Source organism: Xiphophorus maculatus, chromosome 13 (assembly GCF_002775205.1).
Source record: "Xiphophorus maculatus strain JP 163 A chromosome 13, X_maculatus-5.0-male, whole genome shotgun sequence".
Lineage (NCBI taxonomy): Eukaryota > Metazoa > Chordata > Actinopteri > Cyprinodontiformes > Poeciliidae > Xiphophorus > Xiphophorus maculatus.
In genome coordinates, this window is record NC_036455.1 from 19,500,181 (window position 1) to 19,527,486 (window position 27,306).

At 38.0% G+C, this 27,306-nt stretch overlaps 1 protein-coding gene across 12 annotated transcripts in view; it reads right to left on the minus strand.

Moving 5' to 3' along the window:
- Positions 1–1,127: 1,127 nt before the first annotated feature.
- The window catches only part of adgrb2 (adhesion G protein-coupled receptor B2), a 262,213-nt gene continuing 236,034 nt past the window's right edge, over positions 1,128–27,306 (minus strand). For 9 of the 12 annotated variants that reach the window (XM_023345456.1, XM_023345457.1, XM_023345455.1 and 6 more), the window contains 4 exons: positions 24,949–24,984; positions 22,060–22,173; positions 17,370–17,451; positions 1,128–1,571 (listed from right to left, as the gene is read on the minus strand). In XM_023345456.1, the coding sequence (XP_023201224.1) occupies positions 1,462–1,571; positions 17,370–17,451; positions 22,060–22,173; positions 24,949–24,984 (342 nt within the window). In that variant the 3' untranslated portion in view covers positions 1,128–1,461. Of the gene's footprint in view, positions 1,572–10,188; positions 10,241–17,369; positions 17,452–22,059; positions 22,174–24,948; positions 24,985–27,306 lie in introns of all 12 variants that reach the window. The other 3 variants (XM_023345459.1, XM_023345454.1, XM_023345461.1) reach the window with 3 other exon arrangements.

The window sequence follows — 27,306 nt, forward strand, 5'->3', positions numbered from 1 at the left end:
AATGATAAAGGATGTTTTTTTTTTTGATTGAATAAACATTCATTTACATAATTCATGAAAATACTTCACTATAAAAAATAAAAGAAATGCCATGGCAGAATACATTGGTAAGGAATGGTTTGCTCATATGGAAATAGAAAGGGATAAAATAGAAATGCATTGGTACAGAAGGTAGATAAAATGGCAAAGGGGCAACTGACCAAGAGCCACTCACAACCCATCAAACCATGCAACTTTTAAACTTTGGGAGGAACAAAGAAGATGCTACAATCTTTAAGACCATGTGTCCATATTTTTTTTGGCTTCCAGACACTCTTGAAATGTAGCCTCATATTCATGTGCTCTGTCGTAAGAAGGCATTTAAAGTTTTATGTGACTTTTGAATCACTTCATACATGGAAACCAAAAAAAAAAGAAAAAAAAAGAAACACACTAAGCAGCTTGAGCAGATGAAGCATAAATTAATAAAACATGAAACTAAAAATCAACTGGTTGTCATTTGTTTCAGTTTTTTTTTTTTTTTTTTCGTGCCCGGACGAAGGGGAATGACGTTTTCTTTCAGTGAACAATAGAAAAGACGCAAAATTAAAGATCGGAACGGTAAGGGAGAGGATGTGACGGGAGAGAAAAAAAAAGTGAGACTAGAAGAACCAGAACCTGAAGACATGTAAAGAGAATGGCACATAATCAGTGAGCAGCTCCATCTCTGCCCCCTCATTCCCTATCCACTCTTGCTGTGACAAAAAGGAAGCAAACACATAGGATAGACAGAGTGACTGAATACTTTCATCTTCCATTTGAAAGAATAAGAAAAAAATAATAAACGTAAATTGCCTTGGGGGGAGGGACTAAGGTGAAATATCCCCCCTTGCAATATATATATATATATAAAAAAAAGAATAAGAGTGCAGAAATATTCTTATTTTTCTCTCCCACCCCAAACCACCCTCCCTAAGTCATCAAACACTTGTAAGACATTTTCTTTTATCTTCAGAATAAAATCAAGACCTTTTTTTTTCTCAGAAATTATGTTTTTCATTCTTTTTGAGTTCTTTTAAAAATCGTCTTTAGTCACAGATCTTTCCAGCCCCTGTTCTGTCCCACCCACCCCCACCCCCACCCCCACCGATAGTCTTTGCGAAAATAGAGCGAAGAACAGTCTTCCTTTTGAATATACGTCCTCTTCAGCTGTAAACAAATACAGTATGGGATCCAACAAAGCACATTGCATGAGGCAGGGAGCAGAATATCTGAGATCCTTTGCAGGAGATCGTACCTATGTAAATCTTTTCGGGAGTCCTGTGTCTGCGTGTGTGTATGCGTGTGCGTGTCTGTATCTCAACATTATCTCAGGTCTGTGATTAAGGTGAGGATGAATGTCTCGCATGTCTTCTTCAGACTTCAGTCTGGAAGTCTCCCTCGGACGAGTCCGGTGTGTTCGCTGAGGACGAGTCCCAGTTCTTATTGTGCAATTCCAGACGGTCTTTCTGCTCCCCAGGCACGATAGACAGCTCGGGGGTCATGGTCTTGAAGCTGTCCCAGGAGCTTTGGTCCTCGGGGTTGGACTTGTCCTGACAGAGAAGGATGAGAAGGGGAAAGGAGCAATGTTAGGGGAAAAAATAAAAATAAAAAATCTTATTATGGCTTGAATGTTGGAAAGATGCGCTGTAAAAACTCCTGTCTGGCCTGACGTGTTTTAGATCATAGTTGCATTTTAAAAATAATACAGCAACGGAGGTTGTGGCAAAAAGTTTAGACAACTTTCAGAATTAATCTTTACCTTTTAAATTCTTGCCAACTTACAGAACCAAAAGCAGAGAAGCTGCAAAGCAAAACTGGAATGGAAAGTAATCCAGTATCCAGTAATCCAATATTTCTTAATTTGTACATGTTACTCATAGTCTGCATTGTCTGTAGCCAAGCGCTTTCACAGGGTAATTACACTGGAATCATAGAAGAAAAATATTGCTTCCACAATGTGGTCAGAATCTTGAAATGGTGAATTGTAAAGCCAAACAAGCTATTGTTCTTTGGCCAACCAGTGGTATGATCACTTCACTGTAAAACAACAGTTGTGTTGTTACAAACAATTTACAAGCAGATGTGGTTCCCCCAAAAAAACATCTGTTAAAAGAAATGCAATCCCTTTGTATGTTACAACCTGGTATTTTCTTGAAGCCATTGTGTAATTCTGCTAAATCAGCCAAGAATGTCGGTTTGTTCATTAATTCGGATACATTAGAATTTTACATGTGTTTTTATCAATGTGATTCACTATGAACAGTATTATTAGTATCATAATTTATAACACAAAAAATTCTCAACTGAGATCTATAGTGCAACACAATTGAATTTTAATAATGACCTATAATAATTTACAGTTAATTTTTTTCACAATGGCTTTTTTTTGTTAGTTTTATAGTTTAGTTCTCTCATTGTGCGTACTGTATGTATCCGACCTACAGGGGTGCTGTGACGTTATTCTGCTTGAAATGCTGAGCTTCTTTACTTACCGTACCCGGTCACCTACAGTGAAAAGGACGATCAATATCAATATCAACATTTTTTTCTTAAGTAGTGAAGAAAGTCATTAAGATCAAGGAGGTTTCTTGTCAGTCAAATGCCAATTCTCAAGAGAAAATCATGAGATTCACTACGTTTGCATTCAGACTAAAAGACTTAGAGACTAAAATCTCTAAAAGCTCTACTATGTTGCAACACTTCATTTGCTTGAAAAAAAACATAAAGTGCATCTTTCATGTTCTCCCACTTAATTTGTTGCTTTCACCTAGTAAAAGCATGAATATCTTCAATGCTTGGGACCTTAGATTGCTGTGCAACATAATCCATTGTTTAAGCTCTGAACACAATTAGGGGCAACACCATGACTGAGATAAGGGCTATACGATTGATATTTCATTTCAACAAATGGAGAAAGGCACAGGGATAAGTGGAACTGTTGACAAGAAACAAATTCAAAGAGGAGGAGATAAGGAGTGTGGTATATTCCTTTAAAAAATGCATTTTGGGGTTTTAACATAGTTTTATCAAGAGAATTTAACAGTCTCAAAAGAACTAAAACATTTACTGCTGTGGCAGCCGTAGTTCCCTGAATGGGTCATTAAAGGATACGGATGATGACTCAGTAGAACCTCATATTGATTTACTGTGACCCTTTCCCGAAAGGGACCAGGAGCGCTGAAACCAACACGGAGAGTCACCGGGATTCCTCATTGTATCTTTTTCACCTCATCAAATATTTATGCTCTTACAGGTTCCCTTGGTGGAGGTGCACAGCTGTCCAAAAGACATGCATCATTGTCCGTCAAAGTCTGCAAAGGAGAGAGCTACGATGTGGTTCAACTTACCACTTACCACTTACTCTGGCTCGTTTTTTTTTCTGGGTCTGCCTTATACTGGAACTATGCAAAGCGCTTGGTTGTGAGGAAATTATTAGAACTTGTTTTATGCCTTTGCTTACATGTGAGGAGCATCCCAAAAATTACAACCCATAAGGTTGAGAATTCCAGTCCTAGAAAACAAATTCCCAAATATTACCAAGTGTCATAGCTATCGCTGACCGCAGTTCAAACATATTCAATGGTGACTATTCTGTTTTAATAATTGATTAAAATAAAAAAATATATTTAGAAAAGGTAATGGGCTAAATTTCCAACAAACTGCTGTTAGAAACATAGCCAATAAAGTTTGACACAAGGCTAATTGTGTCAAACTTTTGTCTTATTTGACACAATTCAAACAAAGCAAAATCATTATTGACTGTCTATGTTTTTGACAGGCAATACTGTCAAAATCATAGATCCTCTTTTTTTCTTAAATTTACCACGTAAAAATAATTTTGGTACTCCAGTAAAAGAAAACAAAACAACACACATAGCTAGCGTCAAATTTATTAATAGGCGACCCAATAATGTTACAACTACATCATCGATAAAAGATTTATGAATGACTGACTGGAGGGCTGCTTGTCAGTCATTTGCTGTAGAAATTTAGCGAACTACAAGACGGCATTTTAAAATTACCACAACAAATACAGTGGCTTTTACAAAATTGTTACGTTTTGTGCCAAAGCCTAACCAACTGACACCTTATAAAGATAAATGTAAAGCAAAACCACAACCACAATGCTATGTCGTATATACTGTATATATTTGTTTTACTATAAGTGCTGTCACAAGTAGCTACAAACACTGTTACTTCTTCCTTACACAGCAAAACGCAGCTCTGCATCAGGACACCGTGTCATAACATGAATGCTTAGGAGGTAAGCTGTATTGCACGTTGCGTGGTTTTGCTTTTAATTTGCAAACTGTCTACATGAATGTTTTTTTGTTTTTTCTTTTGGCTAAATGAATTCACCTGACTAGACAACATGACCGCATCGGCTCTCTAATTCCGTTCTGCAGTAAGCTCCCTGCAGCTTCTATTTTGTTTTCTCTAGATCTATTTTCATAATCCCCAACCCCCCTTCCACTTCTTTCTCCACTGCAGCAACCCCAAAATATTCACTTGTAACTCATTTTGAGTTATTTGCTCCCTCTGTTCCAGTCTGTCTCCTCATTTGGCACGCTCACGCAACTCGCCGCTCTGCAGCAGAGCACAATACCCTGCCTCACCCCGCAAACCCTCTCTTTGAGTGTGTGATGATTGTCAGTGAAGCGCTAGGGGGCAATATCTGCCTGATTATCATTCTTCCCACATCATAGCCTGACAGTTTGTAAAATGAATACAAAAGGCATAATCTGGAAGCCAATTTGCATGCTAAATGCTGGCGAAGGAACATTTTGTAATGCAGGCGTGTGGGTAATGCTGCAGTTAAGCCCAACTTTATTCCTGGGAGGCTACGGCTGACGCGATTGTGCTGCTGCCGTGCTTGTATCTGTTCCCCTTTGCCATCTCTGCCTGTCTCCATCCCCTCCTCGCCCGAGAGCCCCCCGATCTCATCCGTCTTCGCTATGCCAGAAACCAGCACTGCTTACAATCAATGAATTCTTTTCACCCCTGGCAAACGAAATGCTCCAATCCCTTTTTCCCCCCTCTGTGGTGTGGAAATGAGAAGACGGCGACAAGGTGCAAGAATGAGGAGAGAGGGAGACGGGGAGGGATGGGAAGTGGGGGGATCATAGTCACTGACAACTCTGCCTTGAAACAATAGCAGTGTTCCTCCGGCTTAATCGGGTGAGCAGGCAGTTTTTTTTCTTCCCGCTCCCAACATGTGCAGACACTGAAGTTCTGTAATAATCTGTTTCACCGATTCTGTATGCTTGAGTTGTGCTAGACATGTAGTTTTTACATGTCAGCGTTTTAAGATAAAGTGACTTGCAAAAGTATTCACACTCCTTGAATCTTTCCAGTTTGCCAACTAACAAGCAGTAATAAAAGTATTTTATTGTGATTTTACAAATTAGACAAAATAATCCGAGTAATTCAAGCTGAATGCTAATATTCCCATGTATTGTCCCAAAATGTCCATGTCAAAAGTTTGTTTTTAATCCTATAGATTCTTTTAATCTTGATCTATTAACCTCATGGTCTTCCTGCTTCCAAACTACAGATTTGTGATGCTGTATTTTCAATCCATCTGCCTGTTCTTATTTTAACTTTCCCTTACTTTACCGTAGCTAAACCTTGGTCTGCTGCAAAGTGGTTTTGTTGTTTTGACTTCCTCCATTGCTGAGGAGTTTTCTTTTTTTTTTTTTTTTACCCACACCTATATATTGTAAGACTTTTTTTTACAACCAGATTGAAGAGCTAAGCTCATTGTTTTACTACACTTGCGACACAATGGCTCCATTAAAAACCAAGCAGCCTAAAACTAAATCTAAGCCCTGAGCTGTCAGACGAGTGTGCCAAGTAGAAAAAAGACAAACTGAAAGTGTCTTTTTAAGACATTAAAAGTGTGCTGCATCATCAAAAAGTTGCAAAAGATGCAAAAACTAAGCATCACTTTGACAATATTCTATCAAACCTGCATATCGTTTAAAACTAATGAATCTTTTCTTATCGTGCCATAGCCTGCCTGCATCAAGCTATGTGGTCTATGAAAACTTTCTCCTTGGCCTGAGCTCAAATCTCTATTGCTCACAACCCTTCAGTCTCTGATCCCTTCTCTGCTGTCTTTGACAGGTTTGAACCTGTGACTTTCCTCACTTCAAGTGACTGTTGTTCAGTTGAAGCCTGCAGGGTCTCCAAATGATGCTGTCCCCAGTCGACTTTTTTAAAGACGTTTTAGACGCAATTTGGCCTCTGGTTCTTGCACTGGCAAATCACAGTTTGTTGTCAGTTGTGGCCTCTATGGATTTCAGACATGCAGTAGTACAACTTCTTATTAAATAGCCATCTCTTGATCCTGCATTTTTGTTTTTGACAACTACAGGTCTGTCTCTTAACTACTTTCCCCCTCCAAAGTCCTTGAATAAACAGTACGCAACCAATTAATGGTGTTTCTGGAATGGGATTTTCCCATTTTGTTTTTGAATCTTTACACAGCACCAGACCAGTACTTGTAAAGTTTTTTAATTACACATTCTTAACAAATGATTGTGGCGACAGTGTTGTTCTTGTGCTTTCAGATTTTACAGCTACTTTTGATACAGTGGATTAGGTATCTTCATTCTTGCTTGCAGAAGTGGGTGGAGATCACAGACAGTACTGAAGTCGTTCAGGTCCTACTTGGTGGAGGAAACTTTTTTGAATAAATCTTGGTGGCCACATGTCCTCCTCTGTGCTCCTCTGTTGTGTGGTGTCCCACAGAGTTTTAGTCTAGGTCCCTTCTTCTTTACTCCCAATTGACTCTATACTTAAAAACCATTGCACTGCTTTTCACTCACTCCAAAAATACAAAATCTTTTGATCTAGTTTCTAATGAAAAGATTTTAGTGCACTTGAAAAAAGGCAAAGTTAGCTTACAATTGACTCATCAGCAAGATATTGGTGGATGATTTAAGTCAGTTATTATCTGTTATAGATGGAAAAGTACTGACAGATTATTTCACTTACAACATGGGAAAACGTATTTTTCTTATAGCTACTACACTGCTTTTATGCAAACGACTGTTAGATCTACAGTACAGACCAAAAGTTTGGACACACCTTCTAATTCAATGGGTTTTCTTTATTTTCATGACTATTTATAAGGCAAGAAATCCCACTTCTTAACCTGACAGGGCACACCTATGAAGTGAAAACCATTTCAGGTGACTACCTCTTGAAGCTCATCAAGAAAATGCAGAGTGTGTGCAAAGCAGTAATCACAGCAAAAGGTTGCTACTTTGAAGAAACTAGAATATAAGGGGTATTTCAGTTGTTTTACACTTTTTTGTTTAGTGCATATTTCCACATGTGTTATTCATAGTTTTGATGCCTTCAGTGTGAATCTACAATGTCAATAGTCATGAAAATAAAGGAAACTCATTGAATTAAAAGGTGTGTCCAAACTTTTGGTCTGTACTGTATATGCTTTACATTATTATCCTTGTTGTTTTTAGTTGATTTCTTCTGGGGTTTTTTTTATATTGTTTTAGCATAGTGTTTTACTATACTATAAAGTACTTTGTTCTTGTGCCAGTTGTTTTATAGTTAAAGGTTTTATAGTTAAAGGTGGATTAGAAGATCTCAGCGCTTTAAACATGTTGGATGTAAAGGTCAGGCGAAATTTAGAGCAGCATTAGTACATTATTCCTAACTTTGAACATCTCACAGAGCACTGCTCAGAGGCAATGAGACAATAGATGCTTTTTAAGAAAAGAGGAAATCATTTCCTGTAAGAAAACCTGTAAATCTGCAAAAGACTTAAGACTGGGTGGAGGTTAATCTGTCAGCAAGAAACAAACATTCAGAGCGACCATAATACAGTGTCATATACTTTACATGTGTCAAAATTACCCTGTCAAAGTCCAGACTTGATCAAATTCAAAATCTCTGGCAAGATTTTACAGTACAGGAGCCTCTCCATCAGCCTGGCTGAGCTTGAACTATTTCACAAAGAAAAAAAATGTGCAAAATTTCAAGCTCTAGAGAGCTGGCAGAGACACACTCCCAAAAGACTTGCTCTACAACACACTAACTCTTTGAGTTTTAATATAAATGTAGACCACATGTTAGACATTTTGAAAATCTTGTATCATTTTCCTTCCACTGAACAATTATTTTTGAAGTCGGACAATTCTTTCTGACTGTGTACCACATAAAAATCCCACTAAAATACCTTGGAGCTTGTGGCTGTAATGAAAAGAAATGTAAGATCTGGGAATACTTTTGCGAGGCTGTGTAGTCACAGCAGTAAATTTGTCGGTTTGAGAAATGAACGAGTTCTACATGAGATGGGGAAAAAGGGATAAAACAGACACGCGTGTTAGCAGAAAGCCATCTGCAGTGAATTTCTAAGAGTGCTAGAGACTTTGCAGCTAATGCATGTGAAAGAAGTTGAGAGGGAACAACAACTGTCTGTTAATACAAACAAATGCCTTCTCTACAATATGTGCTTTTGATTTTTCAATGCAAATCTTAAACACACACAACGTTAAAGTCAGTCTATAAAGTGCCGTTGCCGAGTCTGTATGTCTTCTCACTTATCCTGCTGTACCTCTGCAGTCTTATCTTTTGTTATTCTTGTTGTGGCTTGCTTGTCTGTGGGTGGTCTTTGTGTCCACTTTGCTTGCAACCTGGACAGCTGTTGTAAAGTAACAGGTGTTTCCCTGCTGGTAGGTCAGAGTAGCAGTGGCAGTGAAGACGGGGAAACAGAAAAATAAAAGAAAACACGAGTAGAAGCGCCGTTTTGCATTGCAGTTCTCTTGGTAACGGTGCTGACAAGACGATTGTGATCATCATACAGTCATTTGTACTCACCAAAGCCCAGCTTTCCCCATGAGCATGCTCCAATTGATTCACTGCTGTGTTTAATATTGACCACATTGACTGTGGGTCCTCCTTTTCTGCCACAGCATTTTTCAGGTTTTTTTTTTAGTAAAAATAACAAAAAAAGCTTGAAACAAAAAAAAAACTCTTTAAATGAGTGTCCTCATTTAATTTGTTTGTGAAAGACAACTAATGACACTGCATGCCGCCAGCCTTTTTAGAACAGCTGCTTATGATGTAAGACGGCATTGAAAAAAAGGGCACTATAAAAAATGTGTGTAAAATAACAGTATGCCTTTCAAAGCTAGTTTGTCTTATGGCCATTGAAGAAGAACTAGTAACAGTAGATCAAGGTGTAGTGAAGTTTAACAAATGTGACATTTCCTGTGAAGTTTTGTCACATTTTTAGATTGCTCTTAGAACTTTCAAAGAAAAAATGTCCTTTTTAGTTTTTTCTGTTGTGTAATTATAAAGTGACACCACAGGGCATCTCTTAGACAAGAGTGTTGATTTACATAAGTCAGGGAACATGTAAAAAGAAACTGTCAAAGCATGTCCATATCTACCATCAGCTATCATGGAACAAAATTATATGAACAAAACTGTGACTAACAAGGTTGAATAAAGACCAGATGTTTTTCCTGTTAATGTGGGGGAAACTTGCTTATCCATGTCCTTTTTTGCGCCAGTTGCTGTAATTTCATTTCCCAGGTATCCAAAAACAAACTATGAACTAATCGACATTTACTTCATAGTGTCAGGTCTATTGGAGTTTGAATGGCATAAAATTTACAGCATGTATTTATTACACAGCTTTTTAGGGGAGTATCAGAGATTTAAAAAAAAAAAACACTACTGTATTTTCCAATTTAATGAAATCCTATAGGTTACAAATAATACATATAATCACAAGGTTATTTTTGTAAAAAAAAAAAAAAAGTCCTTTTTTTTGTAGTGTCATGTTACCGAAAGCATAAACTTTGAATAAAATATGTACATGTTCATCTTATTGCAGCAACAGACGAGGAGATACGGTAAGATGCAAGAGTGAGTGAATTAAAGAGAACAGCTTTAGGGAAATGGCTGAAGAGTTCACACAGAGATATAATGCCATGACACAAACATCTAAAGCAGTTTCTACAAGCCTCTACCACAGCGTCGATGGGCAAGGCCCATCCTTAGCCACATAAAGTCCACTTAGAACTTGAACAGCTGAAGTGAAAGTCATGTCTGGATGCGGATGAGCAATGGGACTTAGAGAAATGATGGGGTCAGAAAGGTGATGGAGGGGTTAAGTGGGGTTAACTTTACCTTTGTTGACTTGGATGCCCATGGTGCTGCTGACTGTGTGGCTACGATCAAACTGCGACATGACAAGCATGCAACACAAAGGCTCAGTCAGTGAACAAAGCAAATGAAACAGCAAAGGAAACAAAGAAAAAGAGAAGAAATTAATAAAATATAGCAATAAGGCATAAGACAGTACATTGGTTGTGATGTTAAAAAGAAAAACAACAAACTTAAATGACATTCAAACACAAACAAAATGAAAGCAACATCTAGGATAGAGGAGCAAACTGAGGGGATGCCAGAACATTGCGGTCACATTACAGTTGTCAGTTGGGCTTCGGGTCTGTTTCCATTATTGTGTAGTCTAACAATACAATCTGCGTTCAATACTGGCATTATTCATTAGGAAGCACACAAAGTCCATTTGCCCACCATTTTACCCACTTAGCAAGGAAAGAGACTGTGTTAAAAGTAATAAGGTCTTTCAAAGGAGCCAACATCTGGTGAATGTAGGAAACATAAATTTAATTAGCTCAAAACATTGCAAACAAATGAGCAATCAGCAACATAGGCTCTGTTTGCTGCTGTCCAGTCCCTGTGCAATCCAAGACCGGTTTTTCGAAACAGAAAGCATCTCCAGCTGGTGACTAGGACCTTTTCACCTTTTTTTAATTGGCCCAAGGACACTAAATGAGCTAAATTAACATTATGGCTGTCGGTGCACGAAGCCGATGTCAGGCTGGTTCCGCCTGGTCTTCTCGCCCTCTCATTAGGAGTCACCGATAAAGCCATTCGGCTAAGGCTACACTCGCGACAGCCCGCGGTTTTCATGGGCAATTTAAAAAAAAAAAAAAAAAACCAGATGAGTTTATACACGGCACAAAAAAGGGGGTAAGGAAATAATTAAAAACAAGCTAATGAGAAGAATTAATTATTCAATTAATCCCTCAAACGTGCCGCTGAGGGCTGAGGTTGGAGGGAGAAATGGATAAATGAGGGGAGACGCCAAGACTGAAAATGTCAAGCTGTGAGAACGAATAGAAAGGGGAATGAGATATGAAGAGCGAGAAGAGGGCTGGACTTGCTTTATTGCTGGTTTGTGAAATTGGAACCCCTCAGCTTAATGCCAGCAAATTGACTATCAAGACTTGGAGGCTTGTAAGAGCTTGCAAATTGCTCTAAGCGAATCAACAAAAAAACACAGTCTTTATGATTTAAAATAATGCAACTTCATTTTACCTGCTATGTTCAGCAAATTATATTTTCTACACAGCAACCAAAAAAAGCATTGCTGGGATATTGATATATGGCACCAATGGCGCAGTGGATGGATCAGTCTTACTTCTGTTTAATAGAATCCAATCAACATTCTCTGTAGGAAATCCATACCCAAACACAATATTGCCAAAAGTATCGACACACCCGACAAATCATTGACTTCAGATGTTCCAATCACTTCCATGGTCATAGATATATAAAATAAGCCAACTGGGCGTGAAGACTGCTTCTGCTAACATTTGTTAAAGAATAATTACCTCTCGGGAGTTCAATGAACCTTATTGTAGTACCTTGAGGCACTTGCAAAATTTCCTTACCACCAAAAATGACGTTCAAATTTCAGTTGTTTGTCCACAAAGTGGAGTCCATTTAAAAGAACAGCAAGTCAGCCTTGTAGTTGTAGGCAACACAAAATCAATGAGTAGTGGGTGGGAGTTGGAGATGGCAGTTCGTGATGAGATGCATAGTGTTCAGAAGTTGCCAGTTGTCTCCAGAGTTATTTCCTATTATTTTCAAAACGCCTGAGGCCTCAGGTTGGCTAACAAAACCAAACTTTACGTCATTGGATTAAGTGGTGTAAACTATTTCACTCTGTGCTGGGAGACAGGATGTGTTCTTAACTAAATAACAAATCCAGTTGCTCTTTCTAGCAATCCAAAGGACAAGTCTGAGTTTAATGGTTTGATGGAAAATCACAGCCTGACTCCAGTGTGCCAAATAGAAACTTTAGCGTAGAAAGAATTATGGCATCGGATTGGTTTGTGGGCCTTTTAGTTAAATTTAAAATAACTTCTTTTTTTTAACTCTGCAGCGTCTCATTGCAAAGAGTAGTGGTCTGGCATTTTCTAGGTTGCAAGTTTGAATCCAGCTTACATTTATCACATTTCAAAGCATTCTTGGGTATGACACTAAACATTGAGTTGCCTAACAACAGTGGTGAAAGAGTGCTGGAACATTTTAAGGAAGATGGGTGAATTTGGATTGGACTGTAGCAGCTCTTGGAGTGACTAATGTTGCAACGTTATCTTTGAATAATTTCATGCTCCCAACTATGTGGAAACGGTCTATCAATGGCCTCGTCCAGATTCAATGTGACCACTGTGAACAAAGAAAGGTCCAGACAGACAAAAATGTACATGCCTGTACCGAGTTCAGAACTCAACCCAACAGATCACCCCTGGGATGGATTAAAGTGGAGATTGCAATCCAGGTTTTCTAGTCCAACATCGATATCTGATCTCACTCACACATGATCTCCTGGAAGAAAACAACTCATAAAACACATTTCTAAACCTTGTAGATATCCATCCAAGAAGAGCTAAAGCAGGTATAGCTTCAAAGTGCGGGCATTATTCATCTGTGTGTGAAAACAAGCACCTCCATGCTTTTGGGAAAATAAAATATTTTCATTTGTAAAGGAACAAATCACCATTTACTCACCTGCTGAATGGTTTGCCTAATATTGAAACTCTGCTTACTGTTCCTGCTCATACCTACTTTCTGACAACAAGGTAAACACTTTGAAACCCTTTCTCCAACTGTGTTTAGCTTAAACCGGATTTTTCCCCATTATCCGCAGAGGAAAGCAAGCCCTGGTTTCATTTAATCAGGAACACAGCACATGACAGGAGAGTTTCAGAAAGATAAAAACTACATCAGCCAAGCCATTATGCCATGGAAACTCTATTGCACACTCTCACATACACGCCCACCCCTCCATCCCACACACAGCATGGCAAAAACACTGCATCATCGGACTCTGCATGCAAATTTGTGCGTTGACCTTCTGAACTCCGTGGAAGGATGGAAAACAGCAGGCTAATTCCACAGCGACAGAGGCTAAGAAGCCGCTCTAAATGTTAACAGAAGCGCAGACACTAATGCAATACGGTGTTAGGTACACTTCGCATCTACGCCTTCTTTTGCTAACCCCGGATGGCTCCATTTGCATCCTTGTCTCTATTGTGGAATACACAATTTAAAAATGGACTCGATCCATATGCTGGTCATATGGCAGCCTCCAGCAGCACATGTTTCTAAAGCAGAGAATAGTTTGAATGTGCTTTTTTTACCATTAGGATTAATGCGAAGCCCCACTCAGTGTCCACTTCAACAGAGTGTTTTTACAAGTATTTTCAGTGCCGCGAGGATTCTTAAATCGGAACAGACAATAATGCATGCATGTCATAAAACACTTGATTCCAGGTCAGCGGCTGCTGTTTTTGGAGTTGATGAAGTACATTAACACAGAAGTGGAGGCTAGTTTTATAAAATGCAAAACGGCTTCATGTCTTGTCGAATTAATAATGTACACTCACCAGCGTCATTGCTATCTACTGCTTACCAGTTAGTTCCCTTTTTTTTGCCTTTTGAACAGCAGTCATTCTTTAAAAGTACATTTAACAAGGTATCAGAAGTATTCCTCAGAGATTTCACTCCACATCAGTGTCATACCATCAGGTAGACGCTGGGATTGTGTTGACTGCACATCCATGATGCAAAATCTCGCAGCTGTTGCAAAATTCCCAAAGGTGCTCTGTTGGATTGCAATCTGGTAGAGGCAATTGGAATACAGTGAACTCAATGTCATCTTTAAAATGGTCAGTTTGAGAAGACACGATGCACTGTTCTGCCTGGAAGAGCTATTGGAAGATGGCTACCTTGTGGTTACTGAGAAGGATGGAGATTGTCAACAACAATACACTGGTTGGATGTGGCGTTTCAGAGATCTTCAATTGGTTCTAAGGGCCCCAAAGTGTGTCGAGAAAACAACCTGCACACCATCACACTACTACAATTCCTAAATGCTGGGACAAGATAAAATACATCCATACTTTCCTTTTTATTTTCATTGTTTCTGATCCTGATAGCTACATCTAAATACTGAATGTAGCCCCAAGCGATTATACCTTGAGAGGTCTTGATGGTTCAATAAATGTTTTTAGAGATGTGTAAGTACAAATTCCTCTAGTAGACTAGAAGATTCTTTAATACTCAGGCCACCACATCTGGCACCAGCAATCATGTCACATTCCAAGTATATTAAATGCCATTGTGGTCCTTGAGTTGAATTAAACCAATCCATTACCATGTTTAGATGGCTGAATGCAATGGCTTACTGTGGTGGTTTGAGTGAGCCACCATTTGCGATAAGAAACAAACGAGCAACTAAAAATGTTTGTAACAAAGCCTATAGATGGTGAAAGATACAGGGGAACATTAGTACAGTATTTCTTCTAGGACAATACACTTAGTTTAGCTATCTCTAATGTAAAGATCATTTTTAACAATGAGCCATAGAAATGTTATTTACTGTATTCTTTCCACTCATGTTTCTCCCATCATTTCTCCGTGTTTTACCACGGCCTCTGGCGGTGTCGGTGGCAACCACAGACATGACCAGTCATCTGGCATTATTGAGTTCACAAGAGAAAAATGAGAGAGTGGGATCCAAAGATGGTAATGGAAATGTGAAACAAGCAAAACAAAATAAAGAAAAAAACTTAAGCGTAAGGATGGGAGGTTGGGGGGAGGGTCATGTACCGAGGAGAACTACCTTAAAAATCTGTGTAAAAAGATGTAAAAACTTGCTCATGTTTCTGACATCCACTCATCTCTTAAACACAACCAACAGATCTTACCTGATCTGTATAAAAGGATCAGGTCTTCTGTGGGTGCCTGCTAATTGTTTCCTTCTTTCATTTGCATACATATTAGGTGCTAATTGTTACTCCCTTTTATTCTAACAAGAAACCTAATGGGCAGAATATTATGGTTTATGATGTGATTATAAGGTGGTTTTTGAATAGATTATTGTGTTAGAACAGATTTATAACCGAGTTATGGTATTTGGAAATTTGACTCAGTCATAATTAATACAAAGACTGTCACACAAATATGTAAACAAACACGAGAAATGAAAAAATAAAACCTACAATTTATTTCATTACCTGAGGATAATTCTGTTGTTGAATCATTGCTATACAAGTTAAACTTTTTGAATGTATATCTACAGATTGAGGAATTAACATGAATTTTAAAACATGAAGCACGTGGGGTTTTGGTAATGATGCACTCAACTGGAATACTACCACAGCACTATGCACACCTAAAATATTACACCTAATCAAATACAATCACTTCACAATGAGGAAACACTGTGACAGGTAGATCAGATGAAATGCTACATGAAGAAGAACTGTAGTCTGCCACTGTTTGTTGTTACATTCAGTAAAGATTTGTAAAAAGAAGTTACACATTTAAAAGTAAATAATGTTGAAGTAAATGTGCCGTTTCACACAGACACTGTCAAGCTTTCAGCTGCGCGCTTTGATTGTACATAATTTACTGGTTGCTCTTAACCTCCTCAACAGGGGTGGCCCTCAAATAAGAGTGTTTAAAAATAGACTCAGTGAAACCTGGGAGATTGGCCCAAGTTTAATTTGATGGGCTTAAAAGAAATCACTAATGATGGGTTATTACTTTTTCAAGATGTTTTTTGCAAACAAACTCAAGCACAAAAATTGGAACGTCAGATAACGTAGCACCAGACTGGAATTACGTTAACACAACAATTAAACACTGAATACTATTCTTTGCACTTTACAAAGTACACTTCCAAATTAGTATAAATCTTAAATTAAAATTTTTAATTTTTTTATTTTTTAATCTTATTTACAGTGAAACTGTCAGATCAAATGTAACAGTATGCTTATTCTCAGCAAACAAATAACATGTTACAAGTTGGTCTGTGGTAAATTTCAAGCATTTATGAAAGGTGCCAATTTGTTTCTAGGTCACAAGCAGTGGCTTTGTTCACCTGCGTATTGGGCTAGTTATGATCCTTATTAATCTCATGACATGTTTTATTTTCTTTTTTAAAAACACACCAAGTCTTGTCATATTAGATCTCTAAGAAGATGCCTGTATCCGAGTTGTCAAAATATAATTTTACTGAAGAATGCTGGTGAACAAGACTGCATGGTGGCTCGGCTAGTAGCACTGTTACCTTGCAGCAAAAAAAAGGATCTTCTAACTTTTTTGGAACAATGGATGGATGCTGGTGAACAAGGAACTCAGGCACTAACTAACTTTTGTTAGAGTAAAATTACTTCTTTGGACAAACATTTTTTTGCAATAATTTATTATAATTAAGCCGCGTTTGCTCCAGTTGACCAAAACGTTGACTTACAATTTTCATCAGTTAAGGGCTAAAACTCATTTTCTGACAAAATATATAGTTTATAGAGTTGCTTAGTTTATCCTAACTCATCTAAAATTGTAATATGATAGCACTATATTGAGCCTTTTCAGAGCTATTCCTTCCATCAACTTTGTATAATTGTATTTTTTTTTTTCACACAAAGTTCACACATGTTGCAAGTTGTGAATATTCAATCTAATGATGGAATTATTTACTTTGCATAAATTAAAGCCCTGTCGTAGTAAGTCGTAAGCACTAAGTGGAGATTCTAACACAATCTCTTATTCTGCATCATTTAATTGAAAGCAATCAATTTATCTTAGCTGGCTAGCCTTCTCGAGTTTTTCCATATAAACCTTAAGAAAACACAATGTCAGCACAGAGTTTAGCTCACATCAGTCAAATCTCCGAGGTGGAAAAGCTTAAAGCTTGACAGGCCAAGTCACAGCTACTACTCAAAAAAAAAAAAAGTATATATATATATATATATATATATATATATATATATATATATATATATATATATATATATATATATATATATATATATGTATTGGAGAAAATTTAAAACCAAGTGTGGAAATCCATGAGTACACACAAACGGTGGCAAACTACAAGATGTACACAGTTGCATGTAGTACATCAGTTTCATGACTACGTTTTAGTTAAAGTAAGTGGAGCTCTATCTGGTGGAGGTTATAATGGTTTTACTTTGCCTTACGTTGACTTTCTTTGTAAACAAGAGATGGCCTGCGTGCTAGCGATGGCTCTGTGTTGTGCCTCGGTGGTGGGGGAGGGGGCACCTGTTGAGGTGGTTAAAGGGGTTACTGGAGGTTGATTTTTTTGCCACTTTTAATCAGAGATAGAGAGAGAGAAAGAGAAAGAGAGATACCTGCAAAAGTCAAACAATATTAAAGTTTTTTTTTAGAGGTATGGTTAAACTTTAGATGACTCGTCATTAGGAAAGTTGAGGAAACCTACGGTTGTCTTTTCAGTAGTTTAGTCTGGATCTGTCACGTAAGCTGTCATTAAAATATGCAACAGAGCTTGTTCTTTGGAGAAACAGTCAATTAGCCATAAGAAGACGGGAGCAAGTTTTAAATTTGACAGTATGTTAAGTGTCCATTCATGAGAAGATAACTTTGGAAAAAATAAAAAGAAAAATTGAGTTATAATTGCTTTTAAACTTTTTACTTTGCATCTGTAAAAATGACAGATAATACCAAACACATTACAATGGGAGTGATTTTCTCATTACTCATGTTATCATTAATGGATACGAAAAGTCGACGTGTCCCAGACATGTGGTCGTGCAGATCACTCACTCAGATCACTCAGATTTCAAACTAAATACAAAGACAAAAAAAAAAAAAAGAAAAGAATACACATGGATACATGTACATGGCGCTGTAATAAGAGGGGGTATCAAATGCACTTATTCACACCAACACAAATACACACACACACTTATCGCCATAATTACTGTATAGTCAGCATGTCCGTGTCTGGGGGTGACTCTCAAAGTGAGATGTTGACAACAGCAGAGCTGAGCTCAAGCTGGGACCTGTCAAAGGCCTGACACTGATAGCATTATCCATGTAATTATTAACACTTAAGTGGACTGCCTACTTATTTTTAACATAATGGGTTTGAAAGCAGAAGCCAGATCCATGTTGCCCTCTCATTTCACAACTTCAGACCTCCTCGTGTCAATAACGGGAAGAAAGTATGTTGTGCAGTTTCTCTTGAATGGCTTAAATGTGAATATTTTTCAGTTGAACTGATATTCCATCTGAGCATAACAAAAACGAGGTATTAGTATGCTGTAAGGCAGGTGATGAGAACCTTTAAATATAGAGTGACTTGCACAAAATGTAACATTTCCTATATATATATATATATGCTTTTCTTTTGCTCAAACCTCAGTGTATTTTTGGGAGATTTTATATTTTAAAAGTGCAGGGCATGGTTTTCGCTTGAGCCATTCCCCAAAGCCACCTGTGTTATTTAATCCCAGAATAAAAGTAGCTGCTCTGTGAAAGGCTCAGTTTTTCTTTTCTTTCAAGATAACATTAGCAAACCAGCAGTATTATAAAGACCACAGAACAAAGCATACAAGTCAGGAGTAAGGGTTAGGAGAAGAAAAAAGAAGACAAATCATCATTAAATTATAAAAATATTCCACAAACTTTAAAACGGTTCACAGAGAACCTTTCATTCAACCATGGAAGAACGGAAAGAGCTTAGAAAAACGGAGAACCTGCCAACACATGGCCATCCACTTAAACTGCCAGGCGAGAAGGGAAGCAATCAGAGAAGCAGCCAAGAGGCTTATGGTACCTCTGCTAGACATGCAGGGATCCTCTGCTCAGGTAAGAGAATTTCTTGACAGGATAACTATTAGTTGTGCTCTCAACAAATTTGGCCTTTACGGAAGAGTGACAAGATGATAGCAATTTTTGGAAGAAAGCTATAAAAAGTCTCATTTGCAGTCAACGTTTTGAAAAGGGTGCACTTTCCCTTTGACTTCTCAATTCTGCATAACTGTTGGTCTAATCAGAAAACTCCAACAAAATACACTGAAGTTCGAGGTTGTGTTGCGAAAAAGGTGAGATGATTTAAAGGTCACGGGTGCTTTTTTGCTGGAGGTTTTTGCTCTTCTTATAAATATATTTTTTTTTCATTCTTTGATAAAATATTTGCTTGGCAGGACTCACTTGTGAGTCAGCATACTCTTTGGAAAATTGTGTTCAAGTCGCTGAAAAAAAATGAGTGAATAAAGAAGAAAAATTTAAGGGTTCGGAAAGGAGAGTCATATTTGCATGCAAGTGTGTCTGTTTGCACAGCATGTGTGTGTCACGACGTAACATGGGAAATATGGGAGATGTCAGACCAGCCTCTGTTCCCTTCCTGCTGGTGTGAATTCGATGTGAACCAGCATGCCGCTGATGACAGGGGGAAGCTACGCCGTAGTGCGGCCGACTGACTCATCACAGCTCCTCCGTGCTACCGCTCGGCAGAAGAGTGCAGTGGTGGCGTCTGTTTAAAACGTAATGAAAGTGGCCCTCCGAAGGTCAGTGCAGAGCAAGCCGGGGCCGTTTCGTCTGCTGCTAATTGGGTATTAATGATTCAAAGATGCTTCTGTGTCTCGAGTGTAAAAGGTGAACTTACACCACCGCACAATCGGAGGCACTTCAAAGGACAGTAAATTACAGAACAAAGCAAAAGACATACACACACACACACACAAAAAACAGTTTAACATAAAAAGTGACAAAGAAGTTGTAGTGACAAGAAGACGTGTGTCACTTTTGCACACTTTTTTACAGTGCAGTGGTTTGGTACGAGCGACAAATTATTTTGCAGCTTTTGAATTGCAAAATTTGAATTTCATTAACCAGCTATGATTGATTGCTCCTGCGATCGTCTCTTTTGATAGCAATTTAATAAGGCACCAGTCATAAGTGAGAATGAATGGAGCTTAAGCCAATTATATCAGGTATAAAATTAATGTACAGTATGAAAGATGGAGCAGAATGTGCCTCCGAAGAAACATTTATAGGTGGTTATTGTTCAATTCTTCATGGTTAGTAATATTAAAAACAAGAGTTAATAAATCGAATGGTATCAAAAAACCAGGCACCGCTTGTGTTACTTTGCCTGCTCCTATATAGGATTTTTAAACTAATAGAGTGAATACAGATGTTTTCATAAGTACCTCATGTTTGTAAATGACTAGAAAACCAGTTTGGAATATGTATGAATATAGCAAGAGCTGTAGAGTCACAACCATGCAAATATGCAACACATTGTGCTCACTCATGCATGAAAGTACATTTGTGATCATTATTTGCTCTTTATTGTGAAGTCCACACGTGAAAGAAGGGGAATTTGTGGCTTTCTAGTAGACATGGGTCGGTTGCAGTTAGCAGTGCATGTGAAGGTTTTAAAAACTTTACTGGTTTAAAACTATTTATCATACTGTTTCCATGGACACTGTTGGTCAGCTGCCTGAAAGAAGACGACTACCTTCCTTCGATTAGAAGGAAAACCAGTTTTATTGTCTGGAAATGTTTCCGAAGGGCAAAACGGTCAAAGTTTGGAAATGCAGACGAAGCGAACAGCATATAGTATAAGCATCCAGCTGAATGTTTTCAACAAAAACTTTTTGGTATCATTTAAATGTTTCTACTCAAATACACTTTTAGTATCATCCAAAACTAACCTCACAAAATGCCGTTTTCAAATAATGATTTCACTCATTAATGCGATAAGAGCTATCCAAACTATCCTGGCCTTAAGTGAAAAAACTAATTATTCACTATGTCTAATAACTAGATGGACTAACCCTGGCAACAACAACAACCATCAAAGGATTGGAATAACAGGTAGTTAGACTTTTACATTGCGTTTGAGGATTTTCGGCCCAAACTTCTTTGCAGAATTGGTTTTAAAAAGGTATATTGGAGAGTATTCATGCCTGAGTGGCTTGTTTAAGATGAAGGCAAAGCATTTCACATGAAATTAAGCAGGATTATTTTACTAGGCCACTCCGTAGTCTCCATTTTCCTTTAAGAATCTTTGAAAGGTGGTATTGCAAATGTATTTATGGTTTGGTACACAATCCTAGTATTGCATTTGAGGTTAAGCCCACAAACTGACAGCTTGATATTCTTTTTCAGGAGAACAAGTTGTCCAGGTCCAGAAACGCCAAAGCAGTTCCGGACCATCACACCATGCGTCTGAAGGTTTTGTTCTAAATGCTGGGTTTGTTTTGCGCTTGGTGTATGCCTTGGTCTAGCTATGTGTATGCCTTCCAAAAATTTCCACTCCCCCCCAAATCAGTCCACAGAACATTTTCTCAAATATCTATGGTATGTCGTCATGTTTTTTTGGCAAATGTGTGACAGGCCTTTGTGTCAACAGTGATTTTACTGTTGAAACCACATATTTACGTACAAAATATTTTTTTTCTCACTGTATGACATTAAATCAGACCAAATGTCTCTTGTTTTAGGTTAGCTGGAATTACTAAAATGAAGAAACTGAACTTTTTCCAAAGAAAAAAGATATCGAAGGGATGACTTTTTTTATTTTACATAATTAGATGTAATCATTATTTAAAAAAAAAAAAACTCACTTTTGCTCAATTATTAGACAATACTTGTCTAATATTAAATTTATTTCCTGATCTCAAATATTTTACATTGTCAAACAAGACCGCCTATGAAAACCTGCTAACATTATTGTTGTCAAATACATTTTTATTTAAACACGAATAATTTGTTGTACTTTTACTCATGGTGATCATGCTGAGAATCTCATACCGACCCATGCCTAGCTGCGATGACGTGTATCTGGCAGTGAGGGTGCATTTAGGTTTCCGTCTGGCTTCTGGACAAAAGTCTTACCTTGAATGTGGACATGGCTGGGTCCCTGTTATACCTGTCTATGGTGTGGAACTTGGACGAGTGGTTGAGCTCATGGTACAGCTCAGAATGTCTTTTGCGAGTGTGCATCACTTTCTGGAAGGGAAGAAAGGAAGGGACAGCAAAAATGAAGCAAATAGGAACAAATAAAAGAAAGGATGAAAACGAAAAAGAATGGAGGTTGCATGACAGGAGGTTAATGTAAGAACAGGCAGTGGAATGTGTGAAGAAGGCATTGGGGACTGCAGCGATGCCAGCCATGAAAAGGGGAATTTAGAGGGGGACACTGACAGACCGATCGATTGCTGACTCATGCTCATCTGTCATCCACTTCAGCACTCTCAGAATTTGGCAACTGGGATTGTTGCAGAAGAGTCCTTTAAGTTGAAAATCGGGTTAGAGCGACTGACAAAAAACGCCATTAATTCAGATTGGTGCCAGCTAAAAAGGGGGCCCTGTTAATTCCAGATTTTGTCAGAGTCACTAAAAGTCTCAAATAGACAGGAATTTATTCCACTGCAATGCAGTGCTGCAAACATTCAGTCTGATCCTCTCCAGAGGCACTTGTCAAAATCGTCTTATTAATATGTCCGTCTCAAAGACAAATAAATCCAGAAATCTAATTCACTGACAGTATATTTGTCAGTGTGTGTTAATAAGTAGTCTTGAATTGACTGTGTAGTAGGTAATCATTGAAGCACTTTTATGAGTTTGAAAGTGAGACAGGGGCAAAATGCCTGCACAACCCACCAAACCAACCAATTAAGGACAAGACTAATATTTAGGACTGGCTACAGTTAAGTGAGAGAACAGCCACCATCATCAGTGCTCATTTCAAAAGTTACCGGTGCCTCCCTATGATGTCTTCTTTTGTTTTGTTTGATGTTAAATTACAACCTCTACTGAAGATACTACAGTGGGCAAAATATAAGACATATGACCCTTAAATGCACAAAATGCAGTAAAAAGAAAGTGTCAACATGTAAATGAGCACCTTATTTATTTTATTTATTTAAAGTAAACATTTGAACGTACTAGTGCAAAAATATATAAAGAATTGTTCATTGAGGTCGGTTTAATTTTTAAGACATGAAATCCAGTGAAAGTGTGAAATATCTCATAAACCACCACCATTCACAAAGTATGAATAGAAAATAGGAAAATAGCCGATTTTGAACTCAAACAATTGGGCTCCCCAGAAGACTGGCCGAGTTATTTTCATCAGTTATATCCTCCATAAAAAGAATATAGTGTCCTCCACTTTTACTGGCTTCCATGGCAAAGAAGTGTAAAAAATGTATTTGAGTAAAAAAACAAACAAACAAAAAAAAGCCTAAAAATTCAACTTTTAGTTAGGGCAATTTGTATTAAAATGGGAACGATTAAACAATATGCCATTTGATTAAGACATGCGTGTGCTAGTCTTCAACCATTAGGAATTGGCAACAACGAAATGGCTTTTTTTTCTTTTTTTTTTTTAAAGAAGCTTTTAAATAGTATTCCATGACTTTTTGTTTTCATAAGGTATAAATAGGATTGAAGATCCACTTTTTTCTCTCTCCACAAAAGAAGAATGACGAGGGAGGCAATAAGATCTCCAAAACTTGTTAGTGAGCTGCTGCAAGGAGTGGCATCTCAAAGTCATTTAGTCTCCCTACGAACCTTTGTGACTACATGCTAGCTGTGTTTTTTAAAGAAGCATGTCAGTAATTTGCCTTCTGTCTTATTATCTCCAAGGCTTTAACTGGAACAGAGATATGTGAGATGAGTCTAAGCAACAAACAGCTCAAGTGGTTTTGGTGTGGGAAAAAAATAGAAGGATAAGTGGAGAAGCCCCATTGTGCCCACTGTATGGTAGAGAACGGAAGTCCTTCAAATATAAATACACAAATCAATATCAATAATATACATATCAGTACTTGATTCCTTTCTAATAAACTGAAGATGGATCATCATGATACATTACTGTACTGTATATGGTCCAGTAAACACAAGAAAAAAAGTTCAGGCAAAAAAAAAATCCCATCTTTTATAGTCGGAAGCAAAAATTAACACAGAACATTTTTCAAATTAAAGAATAAAAATTTTAAACTGCATATGTATCTCTTGTCTTATCAAGAGTAGACTACTACAACCATAAATAAAGTATCCTTTGGGCTCTTGTGTTCTCCACTTTTTTTTTTACCAAATGTGCCAATAAGTATGGAGGGAGCTGTATTCCTCTGAGGTTGTAGGTCAATGTTAAGGTTTAACAACAGCAAGAGTAAGATGCAGTATTTACAAAAAGCAATAAGAGTTGTATATGGAGAACATTCTAGAGACTGGAGTTTCACAGGACAGCGAGGTCCTTCTGACAAAATAATAATAATAATAATAATAATAATAATAATAATAATAATAATAATAATAATAATAATAATAAACATAAGCACATACACTGCCGAACCACCATATACCCACAGATATAACCAGCAAACTCAACTTTAGTCAAACAGTGTAGCTGTGACCCAGGAGACACTAGCGGTAATCCAGACAAATAAAGCAGTCTAATCAGCTGTTTCTTCAACCAGGACCCCACAGAGGCATGAGGCATTTTCCTAAATGAGTTTCATAACTCTTTCATTTTTATTTTTTTTCCTCTTGCATAAAATGTCAGACCAACAATTTGGGGCCTTTGTTGTAGAAACAGCATACTGGGTAAGACAGCTCTGAAAAAACTAATTTCTCCAAGTGCAAGGGAGACAAGGGTGGAAAGGTAGGGGTTGGGGGTTAAGCAATGCTTTTTGCTCCTCTATGTGTTACTTAGGTCCTGGCAGAAGCACAAGAAAGCAGAGACAGGCTTATGATAGTGGATGAGGTTTGAGATCTTACCTCAAAGTCCAGCTCAGAGTACCGTACTCTCTTCCTCTGGAAGAGGAGGGGGCAGGGGGAGAGAAGACAGCATCAATGACTACCCTGGGCTGAGTTGAACTTTCGTGATCTCTATCTTTTTGTGGGACCCTTCTGTGCCATGGTTCGAAAAGAGAAAACCTAGCACTGATTGCCCAACGTGATACGGATTTTACAAACGTCAAACAAAAAACAACATCAAGTTTGAGATTAGCAGTCAGTTGAATGGAATCTTTTTTTTTTGGAGTAATTACAGCTGTAGCAAAAGCCTTAAGAATTTGTTAGGGGTCATCATTAAAGCAACTGCAAAAATGTATGGGAAATGGGTTTCATCTCTTTATCACGTGTATACCCTTCTTAGCTCACTAAGTGCCTTCAAAGCTTTACCAAGTGGCACACAAACTGGCAAATTAAAAGTTGCAGACATTTCCAGCTCATCTGGGCTCCACATTGCATTGAATTGCATTCCATCTCTTACTTCCTATCTGGCTCCCGCCGTCTGCCAGATTTGCATTTTGGCACAGAGAGGGACAGCTCTCCACAGTTAGTTAAAAGCTGTGTTCATTTCTCCAAAAGGCCAGCGCTGCTGAACTGATGCCATGGCAGGCATGGATTTAGAACAGAGGTGGGCAATTCCAGTTTTCAAGGATGTCCTGGATGTTTCAGATATGACTTCTGCATGAACACAACTGATTTGAAAGACTGGCTGATTGTGAGGTACGTGCAGGACTTGGTGACAGGCTGAGGAGGAAATTCCTCTATTGGAATCCAGTGTGTTGGTGGGGAAACATCTAAAACATGTTGAATACTGAGTTTCTGTATTCCCCACCTTTGACTTCAAATATAAAGTAATTTAATCTTAGTGGTAGATACAGTTCAACTATCTAACTTTACCTGTAGTACTTAGAATGGAAGACAACACCTCAGTCTGTACATTTAACCATTCCCAATTTAATTGTCTTCTGATGTCATGGCACTCTTTGATTTACGACTGATGTATGAAATCCCTGCCATCTGGAGCTGCTTGTTCTGTAGGTTTTAGAAATTGCTTATTTTATTTTTAGCTTGTAAGCGTCTGATTTCATTGAATAGGTAGTCAGCAAGTTAATGCAGAATTTGGTGACCATCTAAGGAGATAATTGTGCTTCTAAAACTGGGTGTGTTGGCACAAGGATGCACCTAAAAACATCCAAAACACCAGGTTTGCCCACATTTGAATTACAAAGTGAAAGACCTGAGCGTAAGAGATAGATCCATCTCCGCTTTCTTGATTCACCTTTCAGTGTAATTAATGCAGAAAAAAGCCCGCCAACTCTTACCTTGAACAGAGCAATTCCGTGACTGAGTTACCTTTGTACAACAATGACACGCATGCAACATGCATATACCTGAGGTGTATATAGCATGTTTTGATGTGGACACACCTGAAGCAGCTATAAACCCACTCACGCAAATTCAAAGTTTATGACTTGATTGCATATACATTCATTAAAAACCAAAATAAGTCTGTGATCATATGCTTTTTAGATCATACGCTTTAATTAGTGTGTGCTGTTGAAATCGTAAAAAAAAAAAAAAAAAAGAATAAAACAGAATGAAAGCCAAACGTAGATTTGGGTAATTTCGCTATTGCATATTGCAGTGTTAAAGTTGCAGAGCAAAACATGACTAGGTTTTTAATCTTGAGAGGCACACTCTTTAATTCATCTTCAAATCAAGCATAATCAGGGCAAAATTATAGCTGCAATTTAGATTTACCAACATTCCTCCCTTTTCTTGTCCTTTTTATGGTTTTCATGAAAGCATTCACAGCTCTTTAGAGAGCGCAATCTTTTTTGATATTATACGACTTGTAGTCAGCTCCAAACGAGGCATTGTCACATTTTCAGCGACCCAGGTGATGTTCGCATGTCTTTAATCAACCTTGTAAGTCATTGTAATAAACCTTGTGAGTATACGTTCACTTTACTGTGTGCTTAGCTTTTTATGCATGTCGGCATGTATGACAGAGGTTGTGTAGTTCCTGTGGAAATTTACAGTAGGCTGAAGACTTTCTCCAGGAGGATATTTCCTCTGATCCCGCCATTCTCAGTCCATCTGCTGTGACACCTTGTGCGGTCAGGAGGGGGTGTCGCACACAAACGGCATCACACTCGCATGGAGATGGTAAACTAATAAGGAGCTGTCTGTCGATATGAGAATGACTCATTTCGTTGCCTCAGTTGGCAGCAATAAATACTACTGAGCTGAAAATAATAGCATCTGTTAGACCAGACTTGCTCTCGGGAACACTAAAGTGTTATTGTGACAATATGTGGGGAGTGCACTGTTCTAAAACAC